This window comes from Salmo salar, chromosome ssa04, assembly GCF_905237065.1.
Source record: "Salmo salar chromosome ssa04, Ssal_v3.1, whole genome shotgun sequence".
Lineage (NCBI taxonomy): Eukaryota > Metazoa > Chordata > Actinopteri > Salmoniformes > Salmonidae > Salmo > Salmo salar.
This window is the reverse complement of record NC_059445.1, coordinates 2774744-2797732: the sequence shown is the minus strand read 5'-3', so window position 1 is coordinate 2797732 and position 22989 is coordinate 2774744. Positions and strand designations below refer to the sequence as shown.

The 22989-nt window shown below is 45.7% G+C and overlaps 1 protein-coding gene across 1 annotated transcript in view; it reads right to left on the bottom strand.

Moving 5' to 3' along the window:
* LOC106596941 (huntingtin) overlaps nt 1-22989 on the bottom strand; it is a 117463-nt gene that overhangs the window by 59147 nt on the left and 35327 nt on the right. The window contains 8 exon segments of the mRNA XM_045716301.1: nt 14-153; nt 292-389; nt 1213-1371; nt 7331-7468; nt 9136-9247; nt 10843-10961; nt 11062-11179; nt 15968-16386. Of these exon segments, the coding sequence (XP_045572257.1) occupies nt 14-153; nt 292-389; nt 1213-1371; nt 7331-7468; nt 9136-9247; nt 10843-10961; nt 11062-11179; nt 15968-16386 (1303 nt within the window).

Below are 22989 nucleotides of genomic sequence, written 5' to 3'. Positions count from 1 at the left end.
CTGGAACTCTTACCGGAAATCTATCTCTGCCAGAGTGTCGAGGAGTTCCGTCCTGACCAGCCAATAGGAACAGTCCTTTAAGGTCAGCAGGTCAACCAGGAGATGCAGACCCAACTCACTCAGAGTACTGCTACAAAGAGTCATGATGCAGTGCTGCAACACACACACACACACACGTTAATACACATAGCGCACACACACACACACACACACACACACACACACACACACACACACACACACACACACACACACACACACACACACTCTCTCCTTCTATCCATCTCTTACCCTGACTGCAGAGCAGGCCATCTTACAGGTGACAGAGGACTCGTCCTTTAGAGTGTTCTGTAGTACAGGAACTAGATCAACCAGGGATAACGGGTTACCTAGTGGAGAGAGAGAGGAGGGGGAGGAGGGGGAGGAGAGGAAGGAGAGGAAGGAGAGAGAGGGGAAAGGGAGAGGAGATGACAGAGAGGGGAGAGGAGATGACAGAGAGGGGAGAGGAGATGACAGAGAGGGGAGAGGAATACAGAGAGGGGAGAGGAGATGACAGAGGGAGGGAGGGAGAGGAGATGACAGAGAGGGGAGAGGAGATGACAGAGAGGGGAGAGGAGATGACAGAGAGGGGAGAGGAGATGACAGAGAGGGGAGAGGAGATGACAGAGAGGGGAGAGGAGATGACAGAGAGGGAGAGGAGATGACAGAGAGGGGAGAGGAGATGACAGAGAGGGGAGAGGAGATGAGAGAGAGGGGAGAGGAGATGAGAGAGAGGGGAGAGGAGATGAGAGAGAGGGGAGAGGAGATGAGAGAGAGGGGAAAGGGAGAGGAGATGACAGAGGGGAGAGGAGATGACAGAGAGGGGAAAGGGAGAGGGAGGGAGAGGAGATGAGAGAGAGGGGAGAGGAGATGAAAGGGAGAGGGAGGGAGAGGAGATGAGAGAGAGGGAGGTAGAGAAAGGGGAGAGGAGATGAGAGAGAGGGGAGAGGAGATGAGAGAGAGAGAGAGGGGAGAGGAGATGAGAGAGAGGGGAAAGGGAGAGGAGATGACAGAGAGGGGAGAGGGAGGGAGAGGAGATGAGAGAGGGAGGAGAGTAGACCAAAGCCACCATGTGACAGAGAGATAATGCTGGTGTTGGTGACTGGTGTTAACTGGACAATACACAGTCCCAGTGGGTTTCAGGGGAATCACAGTAACATAATGAGTTCCTACCTGTAGAGGTGTGGACGCTGGTCATCCAGCTGTGTATGTTGTAACGGGTCTTGGTGAGAGCAGAGTGGATTACAGCACCACACAACACCCCTGTAACACCTCTGACCTGAGGGTCTCCATGGCTGACCAGACACAATACATCACTGATATACTGCTGCTCTGTAGACAGAGAGACAGAGAGAGAGAGAGAGAGAGAGAGAGAGAGAGACAGAGAGAGACAGAGAGAGAGAGAGAGAGAGAGAGAGAGAGAGAGAGAGAGAGACAGAGAGAGAGAGAGAGAGAGAGAGAGAGAGAGACAGAGAGAGAGAGAGAGACAGAGAGAGAGAGAGACAGAGAGAGAGAGACAGAGAGAGAGAGAGACAGAGAGAGAGAGACAGAGAGAGAGAGAGACAGAGAGAGAGAGAGAGACAGAGAGAGAGAGAGAGAGAGAGAGAGAGACACAGAGACGAGAGAGAGAGAGAGAGACAGAGAGACACAGAGACAGAGAGAGAGAGAGAGACAGAGAGAGAGAGAGAGAGACAGAGAGAGAGAGAGAGAGAGAGACAGAGACAGAGACACAGAGAACACAGAGACAGAGAGAGAGACAGAGAGACAGAGAGACAGAGAGAGAGAGAGACAGAGAGAGAGAGACACAGAGAGACAGAGAGAGAGAGAGACACAGAGAGAGAGAGAGAGAGAGAGAGACAGAGAGAGAGAGAGAGAGAGAGACAGAGAGACAGAGAGACAGAGAGACACAGAGAGAGAGAGAGAGAGAGACACAGAGAGAGAGAGAGAGAGACACAGAGAGACAGAGAGAGAGAGAGACAGAGAGAGACACAGAGACAGAGAGAGAGAGAGAACAGAGAGAGAGAGAGAGAGAGAGAGAGACAAGAGAGAGAGAGAGACAGAGAGAGAGAGAGAGAGAGAGAGAGACAGAGAGAGAGAGAGACACAGAGACAGAGAGAGAGAGAGAGAGAGAGCGCGAGAGAGAGACAGAGCGAGAGAGAGAGACAGAGACAGAGAGAGAGACAGAGAGAGAGACAGAGAGAGAGGGGTGAGGGTGTGTAGAAGTGTGTGTGTGTAGTAGTGTGGTGTGTGTAGTAGCGGTGTGTGTAGTCGTACGGTGTGTGTAGTGTCGTGGTGTGTATAGTAGTGTGTGTGTAGTAGTGGTGTGTGTGTGTAGTAGTGTGTGTAGTAGTAGTGTGTGTATAGTAGTGGTGTGTAGTAGTAGTGTGTGTAGTAGTAGTGTGTGTAGTAGTGGTGTGTATAGTAGTGGTGTGTGTATAGTAGTGTGTGTGTAGTAGTGGTGTGTGTGTGTAGTAGTGGTGTGTGTGTAGTAGTGTAGTGGTGTGTAGTAGTGGTGTGTATAGTAGTGGTGTGTGTATAGTAGTGGTGTGTGTATAGTAGTGGTGTGTAGTAGTGTATAGTAGTAGTAGTGGTGTGTAGTAGTAGTAGTGGTGTGTAGTAGTGTATAGTAGTAGTAGTGGTGTGTAGTCGTAGTGTGTGTAGTAGTAGTAGTGGTGTGTAGTAGTAGTAGTGGTGTGTAGTAGTGTATAGTAGTAGTGGTGTGTGTGTGTAGTAGTGTGTGTAGTAGTAGTGTGTGTATAGTAGTGGTGTGTAGTAGTAGTGTGTGTAGTAGTAGTGTGTGTAGTAGTGGTGTGTATAGTAGTGGTGTGTGTATAGTAGTGTGTGTGTAGTAGTGGTGTGTGTGTGTAGTAGTGGTGTGTGTGTAGTAGTGTGTGTAGTAGTGGTGTGTAGTAGTGGTGTGTATAGTAGTGGTGTGTGTATAGTAGTGGTGTGTGTATAGTAGTGGTGTGTAGTAGTGTATAGTAGTAGTAGTGGTGTGTAGTAGTAGTAGTGGTGTGTAGTAGTGTATAGTAGTAGTAGTGGTGTGTAGTCGTAGTGTGTGTAGTAGTAGTAGTAGTAGTAGTGGTGTGTAGTAGTGTATAGTAGTAGTAGTGGTGTGTAGTCGTAGTGTGTGTAGTAGTAGTAGTGGTGTGTAGTAGTAGTGGTGTGTAGTGGTGTGTGTAGTAGTGTGTATGATAGTGGTGTATAGTAGTAGTAGTGTGTGTAGTAGTAGTGTGTGTAGTAGTAGTGTGAGTAGTGGTGTGTGTAGTAGTGGTGTGTAGTAGTAGTAGTAGTAGTGGTAGTAGAGTGGTGTGTAGTAGTAGTAGTAGTAGTGTGTGTAGTAGTAGTAGTGTGTAGTAGTGTAGTGTGTGTAGTAGTAGTGTGTGTAGTAGTAGTGTGTGTAGTAGTGTGTGTAGTAGTAGTGTGTGTAGTAGTGTGTGTAGTAGTAGTGTGTAGTAGTAGTGGTGTGTAGTAGTGGTGTGTAGTAGTGGTGTGTAGTAGTGTTGTGTGTAGTAGTAGTGTGTGTAGTAGTAGTGTGTGTAGTAGTAGTGTGTGTAGTAGTAGTGTGTGTAGTAGTGGTGTGTGTAGTAGTAGTGTGTGTAGTAGTAGTAGTAGTGTGTGTGTAGTAGTAGTGTAGTGTGTGTAGTAGTAGTGTGTAGTAGTAGTGGTGTGTAGTAGTGTTGTGTGTAGTAGTAGTGTGTAGTAGTAGTGTGTGTAGTGTGTGTAGTAGTAGTGTGTAGTAGTAGTGTGTAGTAGTGTAGTGTGTGTAGTAGTGTGTGTAGTAGTAGTGTGTAGTAGTAGTAGTGGTGTGTAGTAGTGTTGTGTGTAGTAGTGTTGTGTGTAGTAGTAGTGTGTAGTAGTAGTGTGTAATAGTGTGTAGTAGTGTTTGTGTAGTAGTAGTGTGTGTAGTAGTGTGTGTGTGTAGTAGTAGTAGTGTGTAGTAGTAGTGTGTGTGTGTAGTAGTAGTAGTGGTGTGGTGGTGGTGTGTAGTAGTGTGTGTAGTAGTAGTGTGTGTAGTAGTAGTGTGTAGTAGTAGTGTGTGTGTAGTAGTAGTGTGTAGTAGTGTGTAGTAGTGTGTGTAGTAGTAGTGTGTAGTAGTGTGTGTAGTAGTAGTGTGTAGTAGTAGTGGTGTGTAGTAGTGGTGTGTAGTAGTAGTGTAGTAGTAGTGTGTGTGTAGTGTGTGTGTAGTAGTAGTGTGTAGTAGTGTGTGTGTAGTAGTGGTGTGTAGTAGTAGTGTGTGTAGTAGTGTGTGTGTGTAGTAGTAGTAGTAGTGTGTAGTAGTAGTGTGTGTGTGTAGTAGTAGTAGTGGTGGTGGTGGTGTGTAGTAGTGTGTGTGGGAGTGTGTGTAGTAGTGTGTGTAGTAGTAGTGTGTGTGTGTAGTAGTAGTGTGTGTGTGTAGTAGTAGTGTGTAGTAGTGGTGTGTAGTAGTGGTGTGTAGTAGTGTGTGTAGTAGTAGTGTGTAGTAGTAGTGTGTGTAGTAGTGTGTAGTAGTGGTGTGTAGTAGTAGTGTGTAGTAGTGTGTAGTAGTGTGTAGTAGTGGTGTGTAGTAGTGTGTAGTAGTGTGTAGTAGTGTGTAGTAGTAGTGTGTGTAGTAGTAGTGTGTGTGTAGTAGTGTGTAGTAGTGTGTAGTAGTAGTAGTAGTGGTGGTGGTAGTGTGTAGTAGTGTGTGTGTAGTAGTAGTGTGTAGTAGTGGTGTGTAGTAGTGTGTAGTAGTAGTGTGTAGTAGTGTGTAGTAGTAGTTTGTGTAGTAGTAGTGTGTAGTAGTAGTGTGTGTGTAGTAGTGTGTAGTAGTGTGTAGTAGTGTGTAGTAGTAGTAGTAGTGGTGGTGGTAGTGTGTAGTAGTGTGTGTGTAGTAGTAGTGTGTAGTAGTGGTGTGTAGTAGTGTAGTGTGTAGTAGTGTGTAGTAGTAGTGTGTAGTAGTAGTGTGTGTAGTAGTAGTGTGTGTAGTAGTAGTGTGTAGTAGTGTGTAGTAGTGTGTAGTAGTAGTGGTGGTGGTGGTGTGTGTAGTAGTGTGTAGTAGTGTGTACTAGTGTGTGTAGTAGTGGTGTGTAGTAGTAGTGTGTAGTAGTGTGTGTAGTAGTAGTGTGTGTGTGTGTGTGTAGTAGTGGTGTGTGTAGTAGTAGTGTGTGTGTGTAGTAGTAGTAGTAGTAGTGGTGGTGGTGGTGTGTAGTAGTAGTGTGTAGTAGTAGTGTGTGTGTGTGTAGTAGTAGTAGTGTGTGTGTAGTAGTAGTAGTAGTAGTGGTGGTGGTGTGTAGTAGTGTGTAGTAGTAGTGTGTGTGTGTAGTAGTAGTAGTAGTGTGTGTAGTAGTAGTAGTAGTGGTGGTGGTGGTGGTGTGTAGTAGTGTGTAGTAGTAGTGTGTAGTAGTAGTGTGTGTGTGTAGTAGTAGTAGTGTGTGTGTAGTAGTAGTGGTGGTGGTGGTGTGTAGTAGTGTGTAGTAGTAGTGTGTAGTAGTAGTGTGTGTGTGTAGTAGTAGTAGTAGTAGTGTGTGTAGTAGTAGTAGTAGTAGTGGTGGTGGTGTGTAGTAGTAGTGTGTAGTAGTAGTGTGTGTGTGTAGTAGTGTGTAGTAGTAGTGTGTGTAGTAGTAGTGTGTAGTAGTAGTGTGTGTAGTAGTAGTGTGTGTAGTAGTAGTGTGTGTAGTAGTAGTGTGTGTAGTAGTAGGGTGTGTAGTAGTAGTGTGTGTAGTAGTAGTGTGTGTAGTAGTAGTAGTAGTGGTGGTGGTGTGTAGTAGTGTGTAGTAGTAGTGTGTGTAGTAGTAGTGTGTGTAGTAGTAGTGTGTGTAGTAGTAGTGTGTAGTAGTGTGTGTGTAGTAGTGTGTAGTAGTAGTGTGTAGTAGTAGTGTGTGTAGTAGTAGTGTGTGTAGTAGTAGTGTGTGTGTAGTAGTGTGTAGTAGTAGTAGTAGTGGTGGTGGTAGTGTGTAGTAGTGTGTGTGTAGTAGTAGTGTGTAGTAGTAGTGTGTAGTAGTGGTGTGTAGTAGTGTGTAGTAGTGGTGTGTAGTAGTGTAGTGTGTAGTAGTGTGTAGTAGTAGTGTGTAGTAGTAGTGTGTAGTAGTAGTGTGTAGTAGTAGTGTGTGTAGTAGTAGTGTGTAGTAGTAGTGTGTGTAGTAGTAGTGTGTAGTAGTAGTGTGTAGTAGTAGTGTGTGTGTAGTAGTGTGTGTAGTGTGTAGTAGTGTGTAGTAGTAGTGGTGGTGGTGGTGTGTGTAGTAGTGTGTAGTAGTGTGTGTAGTAGTGTGTGTAGTAGTAGTGTGTAGTAGTGTGTGTAGTAGTAGTGTGTGTGTGTGTGTGTAGTAGTGGTGTGTGTAGTAGTAGTGTGTGTGTGTAGTAGTAGTAGTGTGTGTGTAGTAGTAGTAGTAGTGGTGGTGGTGGTGTGTAGTAGTAGTGTGTAGTAGTAGTGTGTGTGTAGTAGTAGTAGTAGTAGTGGTGGTGGTGTGTAGTAGTGTGTAGTAGTAGTGTGTGTGTGTAGTAGTAGTAGTAGTGTGTGTAGTAGTAGTAGTAGTGGTGGTGGTGGTGGTGTGTAGTAGTGTGTAGTAGTAGTGTGTAGTAGTAGTGTGTGTGTGTAGTAGTAGTAGTGTGTGTGTAGTAGTAGTGGTGGTGGTGGTGTAGTAGTGTGTAGTAGTAGTGTGTAGTAGTAGTGTGTGTGTGTAGTAGTAGTGTAGTAGTAGTAGTGTGTAGTAGTAGTAGTAGTAGTGTGTGAGTGGTGTGTAGTAGTAGTGTGTAGTAGTAGTAGTGTGTGTGTAGTAGTAGTAGTAGTGGTGGTGGTGTGTAGTAGTGTGTAGTAGTAGTGTGTGTAGTAGTAGTAGTGTGTGTAGTAGTAGTAGTAGTGTGTGTAGTAGTAGTGTGTGTAGTAGTAGTGTGTGTAGTAGTAGTGTGTGTAGTAGTAGTGTGTGTAGTAGTAGTGTGTGTAGTAGTAGTGTGTGTAGTAGTAGTAGTAGTGGTGGTGGTGTGTAGTAGTAGTGTGTGTAGTAGTAGTGTGTGTAGTAGTAGTGTGTGTAGTAGTAGTGTGTGTAGTAGTAGTGTGTGTAGTAGTAGTGTGTGTAGTAGTAGTGTGTAGTAGTAGTGTGTAGTAGTAGTGTGTGTAGTAGTAGTGTGTAGTAGTGTGTAGTAGTAGTAGTGTGTGTAGTAGTAGTGTGTGTAGTAGTAGTGTGTGTAGTAGTAGTGTGTGTAGTAGTAGTGTGTGTAGTAGTAGTGTGTAGTAGTAGTAGTGTGTAGTAGTAGTGTGTGTAGTAGTAGTGTGTGTAGTAGTAGTGTGTGTAGTAGTAGTGTGTGTAGTAGTAGTGTGTAGTCGTGTTCCTACCCTGCTGTGAAACTCCCTCCAGTGGTTCCAGGTACAGAGAGTTGAAGAAGACTTCAGGATGAAGAGCAGCTGCTGCTCCAATACAGCTGACTGCTAGAACCTTCACACTGACACGGACCTCTTTATCAGAGACCAGCCCTGCACACACACACACACACACACACACACACACACACACACACACACACACACACACACAGGTCAAACACACAGGTCAGAACACACACACACACACAGCACACACACACACAGGTCAGACACACACACACAGAGACACACACACACACACAGGTCGAGCACACAGGTCAGACACACACACACACACACACACACACACACACACACACACACACACACACACACACACACACACACAGGTCAGACACACACACACACACAGGTCAGACACACACACACACAGGTCAGACACACACACACACACAGGTCAGAGAGACACACACACACACACAGGTCAGAGAGAACACACACACACACACACAGGTCAGACACACACACACACAGGTCAGAGACACACACACACACACAGGTCAGACACACAGGTCAGACACACACACACACAGGTCAGACACACACACACACAGGTCAGACACACACACACACACACAACACACACACAGGTCAGAGAGACACACACACACACAGGGTCAGACACACACACACACACACACACACACGTCAGACACACACACACACACGGTCAGACAACACACACACACACACAGGTCAACACACACACACACACACCGGTCAGACACACACACACACAGGTCAGACACACACACACCGGTCAGAGAGACACACACGGTCAGAGAGACACACAGGTCAGACAACACACACACCGGTCAGACACACACACACACACGTCGACACACACACACCAGGTCAGACACACACACACACAGTCAGACACACACACACAGGTCAGAGACACACACAGGTCAGAGACACACACACGGCAGAGACACACACAGGTCAGACACACACACACACACACACACCGGTCGACACACACACACACACAGGTCAGACACACACACAGGTCAGAGAGACACACACACACACAGGTCAGACACACACACACAGGTCAGACACACACACACACACAGGTCAGCACACACGGTCAGAGACACACACACACAGGTCAGAGAGACACACACACACAGGTCAGAGAACACACACACACACAGGTCAGACACACACACACACAGGTCAGACACACACACAGTCAGACACACACACACACAGGTCAGACACACACACAACAGGTCAGACACACACACACAGGTCAGACACACACACACACACACACAGGTCAGAGACACACACACACAGGTCAGAGACACACACACACAGGTCAGACACACACACAGTCAACCACACAGGTCACACACACACAGGTCAGACACACACACAGGTCAGACACACACACACACACAGGTCAGACACACACACACACACAGGTCAGACACACACACACACAGGTCAGACACACACACACACACACACACACACACACACAGGTCAGACACACACACACACACACACAGGTCAGACACACACACACACACAAGGTCAGAACACACACACACACAGGTCAGACACACACACATACACAGGTCAGACACACACACACACAGGTCAGAGAGACACACACACACACACACACACACACACACACACACAGACAACGGTCAGAGACACAGACAGGTCAGAGACACACACAGGTCAGAGACACAGACAGGTCAGAGACACAGACAGGTCAGAGACACAGACAGGTCCCGTACCATTCTTCTGTCCAGTCAGCAGGAAGGAGGCAGAAAGGAGTCGTACACAGTGAACCAGTGGCTCCGCCCCTTGGTCTGTGTAGTGGCCAATCGGACCCTTTATCCTCGATGGCTGGGGGATGAAACAACAATTAACCAATCACAACCAGTCAAAATAAGACAGACAACAACATTAGCCAATCAGAAATGACAAATGTGGAATCAATCACAACCAGTCAGACTATATAAGATATTATAAATTAGTGGGGGTTTAATCTAACGTCATTAGGAGACTATATAAGATATTATAAATTAGTGGGGGTTTAATCTAACGTCATTGGCAGACTATATAAGATATTATAAATTAGTGGGGGTTTACCTGACGTCATTAGGAGACTATATAAGATATTATAAATTAGTGGGGGTTTACCTGACGTCATTAGGAGACTATATAAGATATTATAAATTAGTGGGGGTTTAATCTAACGTCATTGGCAGACTATATAAGATATTATAAATTAGTGGGGGTTTAATCTAACGTCATTGGGAGACTATATAAGATATTATAAATTAGTGGGGGTTTACCTGACGTCATTAGGAGACTATATAAGATATTATAAATTAGTGGGGGTTTACCTGACGTCATTAGGAGACTATATAAGATATTATAAATTAGTGGGGGTTTACCTGACGTCATTAGGAGACTATATAAGATATTATAAATTAGTGGGGGTTTAATCTAACGTCATTGGCAGACTATATAAGATATTATAAATTAGTGGGGGTTTACCTGACGTCATTAGGAGACTATATAAGATATTATAAATTAGTGGGGGTTTACCTGACGTCATTAGGAGACTATATAAGATATTATAAATTAGTGGGGGTTTACCTGACGTCATTAGGAGACTATATAAGATATTATAAATTAGTGGGGGTTTACCTGACGTCATTGGCAGACTATATAAGATATTATAAACTTTAAATCTCTTCAGTTTATAAATAACATACTGTCACCCAAAGACTGATCCATGTTTGTCTGTAACGGTGTCAAGGTGTATAGGTGGTAGTAACGGTGGTAACGGTGTATAGGTGTATAGGTGGTAGTAACGGTGGTAACGGTGTAAAGGTGTATAGGTGGTAGTAACGGTGGTAAAGGTGTATAGGTGGTAGTAACGGTGGTAACGGTGTAAAGGTGTATAGGTGGTAGTAACGGTGGTAACGGTGTATAGGTGGTAGTAACGGTGGTAACGGTGTAAAGGTGTATAGGTGGTAGTAACGGTGGTAACGGTGTAAAGGTGTATAGGTGGTAGTAACGGTGGTAACGGTGTATAGGTGGTAGTAACGGTGGTAACGGTGTAAAGGTGTATAGGTGGTAGTAACGGTGGTAACGGTGTAAAGGTGTATAGGTGGTAGTAACGGTGGTAACGGTGTAAAGGTGTATAGGTGGTAGTAACGGTGGTAACGGTGTAAAGGTGTATAGGTGGTAGTAACGGTGGTAACGGTGTATAGGTGGTAGTAACGGTGTAAAGGTGTATAGGTGGTAGTAACGGTGGTAACGGTGTAAAGGTGTATAGGTGGTAGTAACGGTGTAAAGGTGTATAGGTGGTAGTAACGGTGGTAACGGTGTAAAGGTGCAGTACGGTGTGCGTCCGTGTCTCTCTCTGTGTGTGTGTGTGTGTGTGTGTGTGTGTGTGTGTGTGTGTGTGTGTGTGTGTGTGTGTGTACCTTGTTCTCCAGCTCTGTGTTCTCCGCTGGTTCCTCCTTTGGTATGAAGTGATCCACACTGCTGTCTGAGGCCTGTCTGTTGTGACCTCTGCCCTCTAGGAGGTGGGGTCTACTCAGAGCTACAACAACAACAACAACGTCAGGGTGTGTAGTGTAGTGTGTAGTGTAGTGTGTAGTGTAGTGTGTGTGTGTGTTTAGCACGCGTGTAGTGTGTCGTACCCAGTGTGGACTGGGAGAAGGGTTCAGGGTGTGATGAAGGTACGGCTCCCTCTTCTTCCTCATCCTGTAAAGTTCCAATCTGCATCCCTGAATACAGGCTCTCACTGGTGTCCAACACCTACACACACACACACACACACACACACACACACACACACACACACACACACACACACACACACACAGAGACACACACACACACAGAGACACAGACAGACACAGAGAGACACGACACAGAGAGACAGACAGACACAGAGAGACGACAGACACAGAGAGACAGACAGCAGAGACAGACAGACACAGAGAGACAGACAGACACAGAGAGACAGACAGACACAGAGAGACAGACACAGAGAGACAGACAGACACAGAGAGACAGACAGACACAGAGACAGACAGACACAGAGAGACAGACAGACACAGAGAGACAGACAGACACAGAGAGACAGACAGACACAGAGAGACAGACAGACACAGAGAGACAGACAGACACAGAGAGAAGACAGACACAGAGAGAGAGACAGACACAGAGAGACAGAGACAGAGACAGACACAGAGAGACAGAGACAGACACAGAGACAGAGACAGACACAGAGAGACAGAGACAGACACAGAGAGACAGAGACAGACACAGAGAGAGAGAGAGAGACAGACAGACAGACACAGAGACAGACAGACAGAGACAGACACAGAGACAGAGACAGACATCAGTGACTGAGGTTCATTAATCAACACTTAACCAGTCCAGTATGTTGGTTCAGCAGACAAGAACACGTCTACTGTCTTCATAGTTACTGGCAACAATCAGCTGGTTAGGTAACAACCTTCTACCGGGTATAACCACAGTCTACCGGGTATAACCACACTCTACCGGGTATAACCACACTCTACCGGGTATAACCACACTCTACCGGGTATAACCACAGTCTACCGGGTATAACCACAGTCTACCGGGTATAACCACAGTCTACCGGGTATAACCACAGTCTACCGGGTATAACCACAGTCTACCGGGTATAACCACAGTCTACCGGGTATAACAGCAGGGTATAACCACAGTCTACCGGGTATAACAGCAGGGTATAACCACAGTCTACCGGGTATAACCACAGGGTATAACCAGTCTACTGCTTAACATCCTTTGGGATTGAGTAGCATTCAGGGGACATTGGTAGATCTCTAAATTGGGAAGCAAAATTATGGCAACTTTTCCTAAATTCCCAGGTTTTCCCAAAATCCCAGTTGGAAGATTCCCGGAATCAGAGGGGAATAAGCAGGAAATCTTCCCGTCCAGGATTTCAGGAAAAGTCTGCAGATTTTTGCAACCCTATAACTAAAACACTGAACTGGGTTTGAGTCAACCTGCACAAAGGAGGAACCATGATGTGGGTTATTAACAGTTCCTACAGAACTCACTCCATAGTCCAACAAGAGAAAACACAAGAGAAAAGCAGAGAGATAACTAGATCAGGAGAGGGGGGAGCAAGGGGGAAGGAGGGGAGGAGAGGGGGAAGGAGGGGAGAGGGGGAAGGAGGGGGAGGGAGAGGGGGAGAGGGGGAAGGAGGGGAGGAGAGGGGGAGGAGGGGAGAAGGGGGGAAGGGGGGGAGGAGAGGGGGAGCGAGGGGGAGGAGAGGGGGAAAGGGGAAGAGGGGAGGAGAGGGGGAAGGAGGGGAGAGGGGAGGAGAGGGGGAAGGAGGGGGAGGAGAGGGGAAGGGGGGAGGAGAGGGGGAGCGAGGGGAGGAGAGGGGGGAGAGGGGGGAAGGAGGGGAGGAGAGGGGGAAGGAGGGGAAGGAGGGGAGGAGAGGGGGAGGAGGGGAAGGAGGGGAGGAGAGGGGGAGCGAGGGGAAGGAGGGGAGGAGAGGGGGAGCGAGGGAAGAGGGGGGAAGGAGAGGGGGAGCAGGGGAGGAGGGGGAAGGAGAGGGAGGAGAGGGGAGAGGGGGAAGGAGAGGGGGGAGCGAGGGGAGAGGGGAGAGGGGAGCGAGGGGGAGGAGGGAGGGAGAGGGGAGCGAGGGGAGGAGGGGAGGAGAGGGGGAGCGAGGGGAGGAGGGGGAAGGAGAGGGGGAGCGAGGGGAGGAGGGGAAGGAGAGGGGGGAGCGAGGGGAGAGGGGAAGGAGAGGGGAGGAGAGGGGGAGGAGGGAGAGGGGGAAGGAGAGGGGGAGCGAGGGAGAGGGGGAGGAGAGGGGAAGCAAGGGGAGAGGGGGAGGAGAGGGGAGCAAGGGGAGAGGGGGGAGGAGAGGGGGAGCGAGGGGAGAGGGGGAAGGAGAGGGGGAGCGAGGGGAGAGGGGGAAGGAGAGGGGGAGCGAGGGGAGAGGGGGAAGGAGAGGGGGAGCGAGGGGAGAGGGGGAAGGAGAGGGGGATTAGTTAGGAAGAGTTTCATCTTTAAGAAAACTAATAATCACCAAACAAGAAGGACGGGGAAAGCAACCAATCAGGAGGGGTTAAATCCCTGACTCCATATTGCCATGGAAACGAGAGAGGGGGGAGTAGAGTGCACGTACCGGTCTTAAGGAAAGGGGGGCGGGTTCGGACGGACGAGAGTGACAAGAACAAAACGGAACTACAGCCAGGTATTCCCTTCCCCCTCCCCTCTGACATCATCAACCAATCAGCCAATCACCTTGCTACTACCGCTAGAGGAAGCGTCGGCGCCAGAAGAGAGGGAGGAAGAAGAAGAAGCAGCAGCAGCGGAGGAGGTAGAGGAGGAAGAGGAGGAGTAGACGGAAGAGTCGCTGTCGGAAGCGTCTGGACCCTCGGTGGAGGTCGGAGAGGGAGGGGCCTCAAACGGCGGCTCCACCATCACCCGTGGCAACCGCGAACGCGACTGCGTGTCACGGGGTGGGGGGTGGGGAGGAGGGCAGACCATAGAATTAGAGTTAGAAGAACGGACATTCCCATTCAAAGCAACGTTACGCCAACAATTGTGAGCCTCAGTGTTTAACACATGCAACAACGGCATTTAGTGGGTCCCAACCAGAAACCTGAACACTGATGGGTTCGCTTCATTCTACTGAGTCTAATTCTATGGTTAGCTCCATGGTCTGGGAAACCTTGTCCATTCTACTAGGTCTAATTCTATGGTTAGCTCCATGGTCTGGGAAACCTTGTCCATTCTACTGAGTCTAATTCTATGGTTAGCTCCATGGTCTGGGAAACCTTGTCCATTCTACTGAGTCTAATTCTATGGTTAGCTCCATGGTCTGGGAAACCTTGTTCATTCTACTGAGTCTAATTCTATGGTTAGCTCCATGGTCTGGGAAACCTTGTTCATTCTACTGAGTCTAATTCTATGGTTAGCTCCATGGTCTGGGAAACCTTGTCCATTCTACTGAGTCTAATTCTATGGTTAGCTCCATGGTCTGGGAAACCTTGTTCATTCTACTGAGTCTAATTCTATGGTTAGCTCCATGGTCTGGGAAACCTTGTCCATTCTACTGAGTCTAATTCTATGGTTAGCTCCATGGTCTGGGAAACCTTGTCCATTCTACTGAGTCTAATTCTATGGTTAGCTCCATGGTCTGGGAAACCTTGTCCATTCTACTGAGTCTAATTCTATGGTTAGCTCCATGGTCTGGGAAACCTTGTCCATTCTACTGGGTCTAATTCTATGGTTAGCTCCATGGTCTGGGAAACCTTGTCCATTCTACTGAGTCTAATTCTATGGTTAGCTCCATGGTCTGGGAAACCTTGTCCATTCTACTGAGTCTAATTCTATGGTTAGCTCCATGGTCTGGGAAACCTTGTCCATTCTACTGAGTCTAATTCTATGGTTAGCTCCATGGTCTGGGAAACCTTGTCCATTCTACTGAGTCTAATTCTATGGTTAGCTCCATGGTCTGGGAAACCTTGTCCATTCTACTGAGTCTAATTCTATGGTTAGCTCCATGGTCTGGGAAACCTTGTCCATTCTACTGGGTCTAATTCTATGGTTAGCTCCATGGTCTGGGAAACCTTGTCCATTCTACTGAGTCTAATTCTATGGTTAGCTCCATGGTCTGGGGAAACCTTGTCCATTCTACTGAGTCTAATTCTATGGTTAGCTCCATGGTCTGGGAAACCTTGTCCATTCTACTGAGTCTAATTCTATGGTTAGCTCCATGGTCTGGGAAACCTTGTCCATTCTACTGAGTCTAATTCTATGGTTAGCTCCATGGTCTGGGAAACCTTGTTCATTCTACTGAGTCTAATTCTATGGTTAGCTCCATGGTCTGGGGAAACCTTGTTCATTCTACTGAGTCTAATTCTATGGTTAGCTCCATGGTCTGGGAAACCTTGTCCATTCTACTGAGTCTAATTCTATGGTTAGCTCCATGGTCTGGGAAACCTTGTCCATTCTACTGAGTCTAATTCTATGGTTAGCTCCATGGTCTGGGAAACCTTGTCCATTCTACTGGGTCTAATTCTATGGTTAGCTCCATGGTCTGGGAAACCTTGTCCATTCTACTGAGTCTAATTCTATGGTTAGCTCCATGGTCTGGGAAACCTTGTCCATTCTACTGAGTCTAATTCTATGGTTAGCTCCATGGTCTGGGAAACCTTGTCCATTCTACTGGGTCTAATTCTATGGTTAGCTCCATGGTCTGGGAAACCTTGTCCATTCTACTGAGTCTAATTCTATGGTTAGCTCCATGGTCTGGGAAACCTTGTCCATTCTACTGAGTCTAATTCTATGGTTAGCTCCATGGTCTGGGAAACCTTGTCCATTCTACTGAGTCTAATTCTATGGTTAGCTCCATGGTCTGGGAAACCTTGTCCATTCTACTGAGTCTAATTCTATGGTTAGCTCCAATCTCTAATCCCCCAGATCAGCAACATCGGAGGACAATCGAGTGTGTTCGCTTCTAGTAAATCAATCAAAATACTTCTCTATTAATAATAAATCTAACTCCTACATGGCAGACAGACTTACGAGTTCAGCGACGTCTGAAGGCGTGACGGCCGAGTCCGGCCCCTCTGTGGTGGTCTGTGATGAGTCGGCGCTCGGGGGCAGCGAGGGGTCCCCTAGGGGACCCAGCAAGGGCCCGTCGGGCATCTCCGCGTTCTCCGGTGTGGCGTAGTCGGCCGTTTCCGGGGTAACGTTAGCCCCGCTGGAGCTGTGGCTGAGCATGTCCTCATCCACTGCGTTGTCATTGGGCGACTCAGGAGTCCCCGCCCCTCCCTCGCCGCCGGAGATGGTTCCGGAGGTCCCGAGGGCAGTGGTTCCTTGTTCCGAGGCGGCACCACTGAGGTCCACGGACTCGCCAGGCTGCAGAGCATGCTGTGAGGAACGGGGCTGCTGGGTAATGATGTCGACCACCTGGGCGGTGGCGTCGGCGCCCACGACAGAGGCTGAGTCAAGGTGGGAGACACATTAAACCATCACCCTCTCTCAACCTCATCTTTCAATAAAACAAACAGGGGTTAGTATGCCATACCCTGCTCAAGCCTATTGTATGATCAAATAGTACTCCAGGGTCAGATGAAAAGAGGTTGAAATGATTTGGTTATTTTTTGGTGCATGCCCTAATGAATACAACCCTGGTTTGAGTATTTGTAGTTTTCAGTTAGTAAGGGTTAGATCCAGTATTATATTTGGGGGATTAAATCTTTTTTTCATGTCATTTATATTGACAGAGGAGTACAAAGAAAACACTAATGAGTCACATTAACCCTCTGACCCCCCACCCTCGTCACTCCACTGATGGAAGGATATAGGACGTCACACACCCCCCCCAAAAAAAAAACATAGATCCTAATCGTGGAACAAAGGAGTAGGATTGTGAGCGAATTGATTTTGGTTTCAGATAACTTTTCGGAAGGTGCGCCAGACAGAGATGGCCTATGTGTTATTAAGACACCAAATGTTGTTGATAGAGTATCTCTAGGAAATGTCAGAGCGGTCCAGATCCTGCAACCTGTGTAGGTTCTCCTCTATGGAACGCCAAGACACCTGGATATCTAGATCCTGCAACCTGTGTAGGTTCTCCTCTATGGAACGCCGAGGGGCACCTGGACATCTGGATCAAATCACGTGGCGAGAGGGCGAAGAACAAATGACTAGAAATACTTCCAAATTTTGGAAGGCCTTGGCCACCTACGCTCTTTTGCCTTTTTCAGGGTCAGTCGTTTAAAACGCAAAGAGGTTTACTTTGCCAGACACATTTAGAGACTGAGGAGTGTAATTTCTTCCAATATCCAGTCGGTGGTGACAGAGGGAGCACAGAGCTCAAAACGTTGAAAAGGCGTTGAAGGATGTTCATCTTCATAATAGAGATTCGTGACTGGAATTAATTTGGAAATTTTGTCCATCTTCGGAGATCTGACACCACGTGAGAATATTGTTGTAATTATGGGTTTGATTGTGGGGTAGATATCAACTCCCAGGTATGTAAACTGTTTTACTACAGGGGTACCGAGTGCTGGATAATCTCCCATGTTAATTAGAGGTAAAAGAGCAGACTTGACCCAGTTGATTTTATAGCCTGAAAATTGAGCTAAATTCATTAAAGATGTCAAGAATATGAGGTAGAGATTGTTTTGTATTTTGGAGGGCTGGCTAAATGTAATCTGCATATAGGGAGATGTAATGCTTAGTGTCATGTGTAATGACCGGTGCGTGAAGAGTAGATCGGCGGACAGTCTGGACAACAGCTTCTAAAGATAAGGCAAATAACAGAGGAGAGAGCGGACAGCCCTGCCGTGTGCCACGGGATAGAGCCAAAATGGACGGAGCAAATTGTTGCCAGTCACAAGCATAGCAGTAAGAATTTGGCATATAGAAGTTGAATCACATCTATGAATAATCTAGAAAAAAGAGAAACGCACACCTTTAAAGGCGAGGTGCTGGCTAGCGGAGTAGAACACTAGAAAATAAAGGAAAGCCGCACACTCTAAGAGCTCAGATGCAAAAATGTAATCACCAACGTTTCGACAGCGAAGCTGTCTTCATCAGGGTATCATCAAACACTGCGAGATGAGTCATTTATATAGTGTCAAGAGACACACAGGTGTTTGTAATCATGGCCAAGTATGGCCTAATATCATTGGTTAACTCAAATATTTAAAAAAATGGCATACAAAGAACATACAAAAAGACAAACAAATGGATAGCATACGATCATAGCATTTGTAGTCTAAAATGTATCTAACAAACAATTACAATGGCAAAATCACAATAATCACAAGAATGGCTTCAGATCAAAGTCTATGTTGAGACCGAAGGGAGCAAGGGTCTTTAAATTAAAGATCCAGGCAGCCTCTCGTTTCAACAATAATTATCAAGGTCACACCCTCTCCTCGGGAGGGTGACATGTTCGATACCAATATAACGCAGAGACGAAATCGGATGGTTTGCTTCCAAAAAGTGGGCCGCAACTGGGTAAGTTAAGTTTTTGCACCTAATGGTGCTACGATGCTCTGAGATACGTACTTTTAATTCACGCTTTGTTTTACCCACATAATTTTTACCACAAGGACAAGTTATAAGATAAATAACTGCCTTAGTGGAACACGTAATAACACCTTTAATTGGGATAGATTTCCCTGTTTGGGGGTGTTTGAAGGATCTACATTTATAAGTGCCATTGCATTGAGCACAGCCATTACACTTGTAATTTCCATCCAGTAGGGGCGCAAATAGACGTTGTTCAGGAATATCTTGGGGTGGTAAATCAGAGTGTACCAATTGGTCTCTGAGATTTCTTCCCCGCGAGAATACGACCAGGGGAAGATCAGAAAACACATTAACTAGACTATCATCATATTTCAGAATGTGCCAATGTTTGTGAACGATTCCTTTAATTTGTTCAGAGCACTTTGAATAGCGGGTAGTGAGAACGCAAGAATAAGTCTTTTTGCGAGACTGACCTTGAAAAAGGTCATGTCTCGTTTTGTTTTGAATTTTCTCAATGGCAATATTAATCTGATCATTGTTGTACCCCCTCTCCTTGAACTTATCCTGAGTCTCAGCCATATTTCTGTCGAAATCTGATTGTTTAATACAAATTCTTTTGATTCGACAGAATTGGCTGTAGGGCAAACTATTTTTCAAGGGCAGTGGGTGACAACTGTCAGCCCTCAACAAACTGTTACGATCAGTAGGTTTCCTGTAAAGATCAGTGTATAGAACATTATCTTCACACAAGATCAGAAGATCAAGAAAACTGATTTGACGTGTATCAGATTGCATAGTAAATCTCAAATGTTCAGAACAGGAGTTAAGAAAAGCATAAAACGCCTGGAGCAGTTCTGCATCACCCCTCCATAGAACAAAAATATCGTCAATATACCGTTTCCAAATAATGATGTTAGGCAAGAAAACATTTTTGAGAGGGTTGAAAATGGATTGTTTCTCCATGTAACCCACATACAAATTAGCATAGTTAGGAGCCATGGGGGATCCCATAGCAGTACCCTTCGTCTGAATAAAGAAATCATTTAGAAACATGAAGTAGTTATGTGTGAGTACTATTTCAGCCAATGTTACAATGCAGGCACTGGAAGGTAGCTCATTAGGGTCACTTTGCAGAAGAAAATGTTCCATGGCTTCAATACCGCCCTCATGTGGAATATTTGTGTATAACGACTCAACATCAAAAGTAACTAACAAGGTGTTCTCAGGCAGAGGATCAAGAGATTCAATAATAGAGATCATACTGCTGGTGTCCTTTACAAAGGAGGGGAGCTGTTCTGCAAGTGGTCTAATAAAAAAATCCACAAAAGTAGATAGAGGGGCCGTTACTGCATCAATGCCCGCTACAATAGGGCGCCCTGGAGGGTTTGTAACATTCTTATGTAATTTCGGCAAAGTATAGAAAGTGGCAATTTTAGGGTGTTGAATGGCCAGAAAGTCATATTCTTTTTTAGTTATCTGACCAGAATTTAAATAACCATCTAGGACAGTAAAGATAGTATTCTGAAATTGGGAAGTAGGGTCACTTCTGAGTTTCTTGTAAAAGGTGTTGTCAAGCAGTTGTCTATGACACTCATTTACAAAAGAACGTGACAAAATCATTGTTTCGGAGTCCCTTTTTGACATGCCGGGAGGTAATTCTGACCTCTCGAAAGAACTGTTATATTTATCTAAGCGTCAGACGAGAACGCATCTACATATAGTCACTCTTAGTGATTCCGTGCGTCAAGGCATTATTCCACGGGGACTCAGGTGGCAAAAAGAGCCATCATTGGGACAGAGCACAGATGATTTCTGTGAGCGCTGGTGTGCCATCCTGAACAAGTGCTCTATTGATTTAATGACATTAATTGTTGACCAGTTGAAAAAGGATTTTAGTGAAATGGATAACACGATTAAAGACAAACGCACAGCTCTACAAATAGCTGTTAATGATGATGTCATATTCAATGAACTGATGAAAACTAACCAAGCGCTCCAGGACAAGCTGTCTACAGAAATAAAGGAACTTAAAATCAAGAAATTCAACCAAGACAAAAAAGATAAGGCCGAGGATAAAGTCTACTTCTGGAGAAACCCTGACAAAGGAGGTCCTGCTCCTCCTCTCCATGGCAGACGCAGGAGGGATGACACTTACTTTGATCCACACCCGTCTGACCAACACTCTACAACCAGCGCCTCATCGGCTTCCAGTGGTAGTTTTTTATTCAACGAGAGACTGGGCCAACGGAAGGGCGCAGGTGGCCGCAGGCACGCGCATCGACGAGATGCCGCACCCGACGGGGTAAGAAGAAACGACTATCAGAGGCAGAGGAGACCGTTCACACGGTCCCAGAACCCACGGGACTGAGTGTCTTTAATTTATCAGTAAGATATTGAGCCCTGCCCATGTCTCTTTACTTAATAAAGGGTTATCTTTTGTGCCTACAACACAGTGTAACGATTTTGACGTTAAGGTAGACATGTTCAAGTTTTTTAGAAACATCCGTTTAAGGGAATACTTTAGCTCCCCTAATCCTGACACTTCTATTGAACCAGTAGGTTACTTACCTGTACGTACACCGACTCCTTTTAGAAGCAAGAGTTATTTTGTACCTCCAGTCAATCGCAATCACTCTATCGAGACATATTGCAGACTTGTTGAAAAAGATGTTGCTCATCTCCTTAAGAATAAACAGGACTTCAAATCTTTCCATAATTTATCTAAGGATGAAAAACAAGCTTTGCTTGATTTACAATCCGATACGTCAGTCCTTATTCGTCCTGCTGATAAGGGTGGGTCGGTTGTACTCATGGATAGGACAGCTTATGTAAATGAGTGTCATAGACAACTGCTTGACAACACCTTTTACAAGAAACTCAGAAGTGACCCTACTTCCCAATTTCAGAATACTATCTTTACTGTCCTAGATGGTTATTTAAATTCTGGTCAGATAACTAAAAAAGAATATGACTTTCTGGCCATTCAACACCCTAAAATTGCCACTTTCTATACTTTGCCGAAATTACATAAGAATGTTACAAACCCTCCAGGGCGCCCTATTGTAGCGGGCATTGATGCAGTAACGGCCCCTCTATCTACTTTTGTGGATTTTTTTATTAGACCACTTGCAGAACAGCTCCCCTCCTTTGTAAAGGACACCAGCAGTATGATCTCTATTATTGAATCTCTTGATCCTCTGCCTGAGAACACCTTGTTAGTTACTTTTGATGTTGAGTCGTTATACACAAATATTCCACATGAGGGCGGTATTGAAGCCATGGAACATTTTCTTCTGCAAAGTGACCCTAATGAGCTACCTTCCAGTGCCTGCATTGTAACATTGGCTGAAATAGTACTCACACATAACTACTTCATGTTTCTAAATGATTTCTTTATTCAGACGAAGGGTACTGCTATGGGATCCCCATGGCTCCTAACTATGCTAATTTGTATGTGGGTTACATGGAGAAACAATCCATTTTCAACCCTCTCAAAAATGTTTTCTTGCCTAACATCATTATTTGGAAACGGTATATTGACGATATTTTTGTTCTATGGAGGGGTGATGCAGAACTGCTCCAGGCGTTTTATGCTTTTCTTAACTCCTGTTCTGAACATTTGAGATTTACTATGCAATCTGATACACGTCAAATCAGTTTTCTTGATCTTCTGATCGTGTGTGAAGATAATGTTCTATACACTGATCTTTACAGGAAACCTACTGATCGTAACAGTTTGTTGAGGGCTGACAGTTGTCACCCACTGCCCTTGAAAAATAGTTTGCCCTACAGCCAATTCTGTCGAATCAAAAGAATTTGTATTAAACAATCAGATTTCGACAGAAATATGGCTGAGACTCAGGATAAGTTCAAGGAGAGGGGGTACAACAATGATCAGATTAATATTGCCATTGAGAAAATTCAAAACAAAACGAGACATGACCTTTTTCAAGGTCAGTCTCGCAAAAAGAGGCATTCTTGCGTTCTCACTACCCGCTATTCAAAGTGCTCTGAACAAATTAAAGGAATCGTTCACAAACATTGGCACATTCTGAAATATGATGATAGTCTAGTTAATGTGTTTTCTGATCTTCCCCTGGTCGTATTCTCGCGGGGAAGAAATCTCAGAGACCAATTGGTACACTCTGATTTACCACCCCAAGATATTCCTGAACAACGTCTATTTGCGCCCATACTGGATGGAAATTACAAGTGTAATGGCTGTGCTCAATGCAATGGCACTTATAAATGTAGATCCTTCAAACACCCCCAAACAGGGAAATCTATCCCAATTAAAGGTGTTATTACGTGTTCCACTAAGGCAGTTATTTATCTTATAACTTGTCCTTGTGGTAAAAATTATGTGGGTAAAACAAAGCGTGAATTAAAAGTACGTATCTCAGAGGAGAGGGGGTGACCTTGATAATTTATTGTTAAAACGAGAGGCTGCCTGGATCTTTAATTTAAAGAGCCTTGCTCCCTTCGGTCTCAACATAGACTTTGATCTGAAGCCATTCTTGTGATAATTGTGATTTTGCCATTGTAATTGTTTGTTAGAT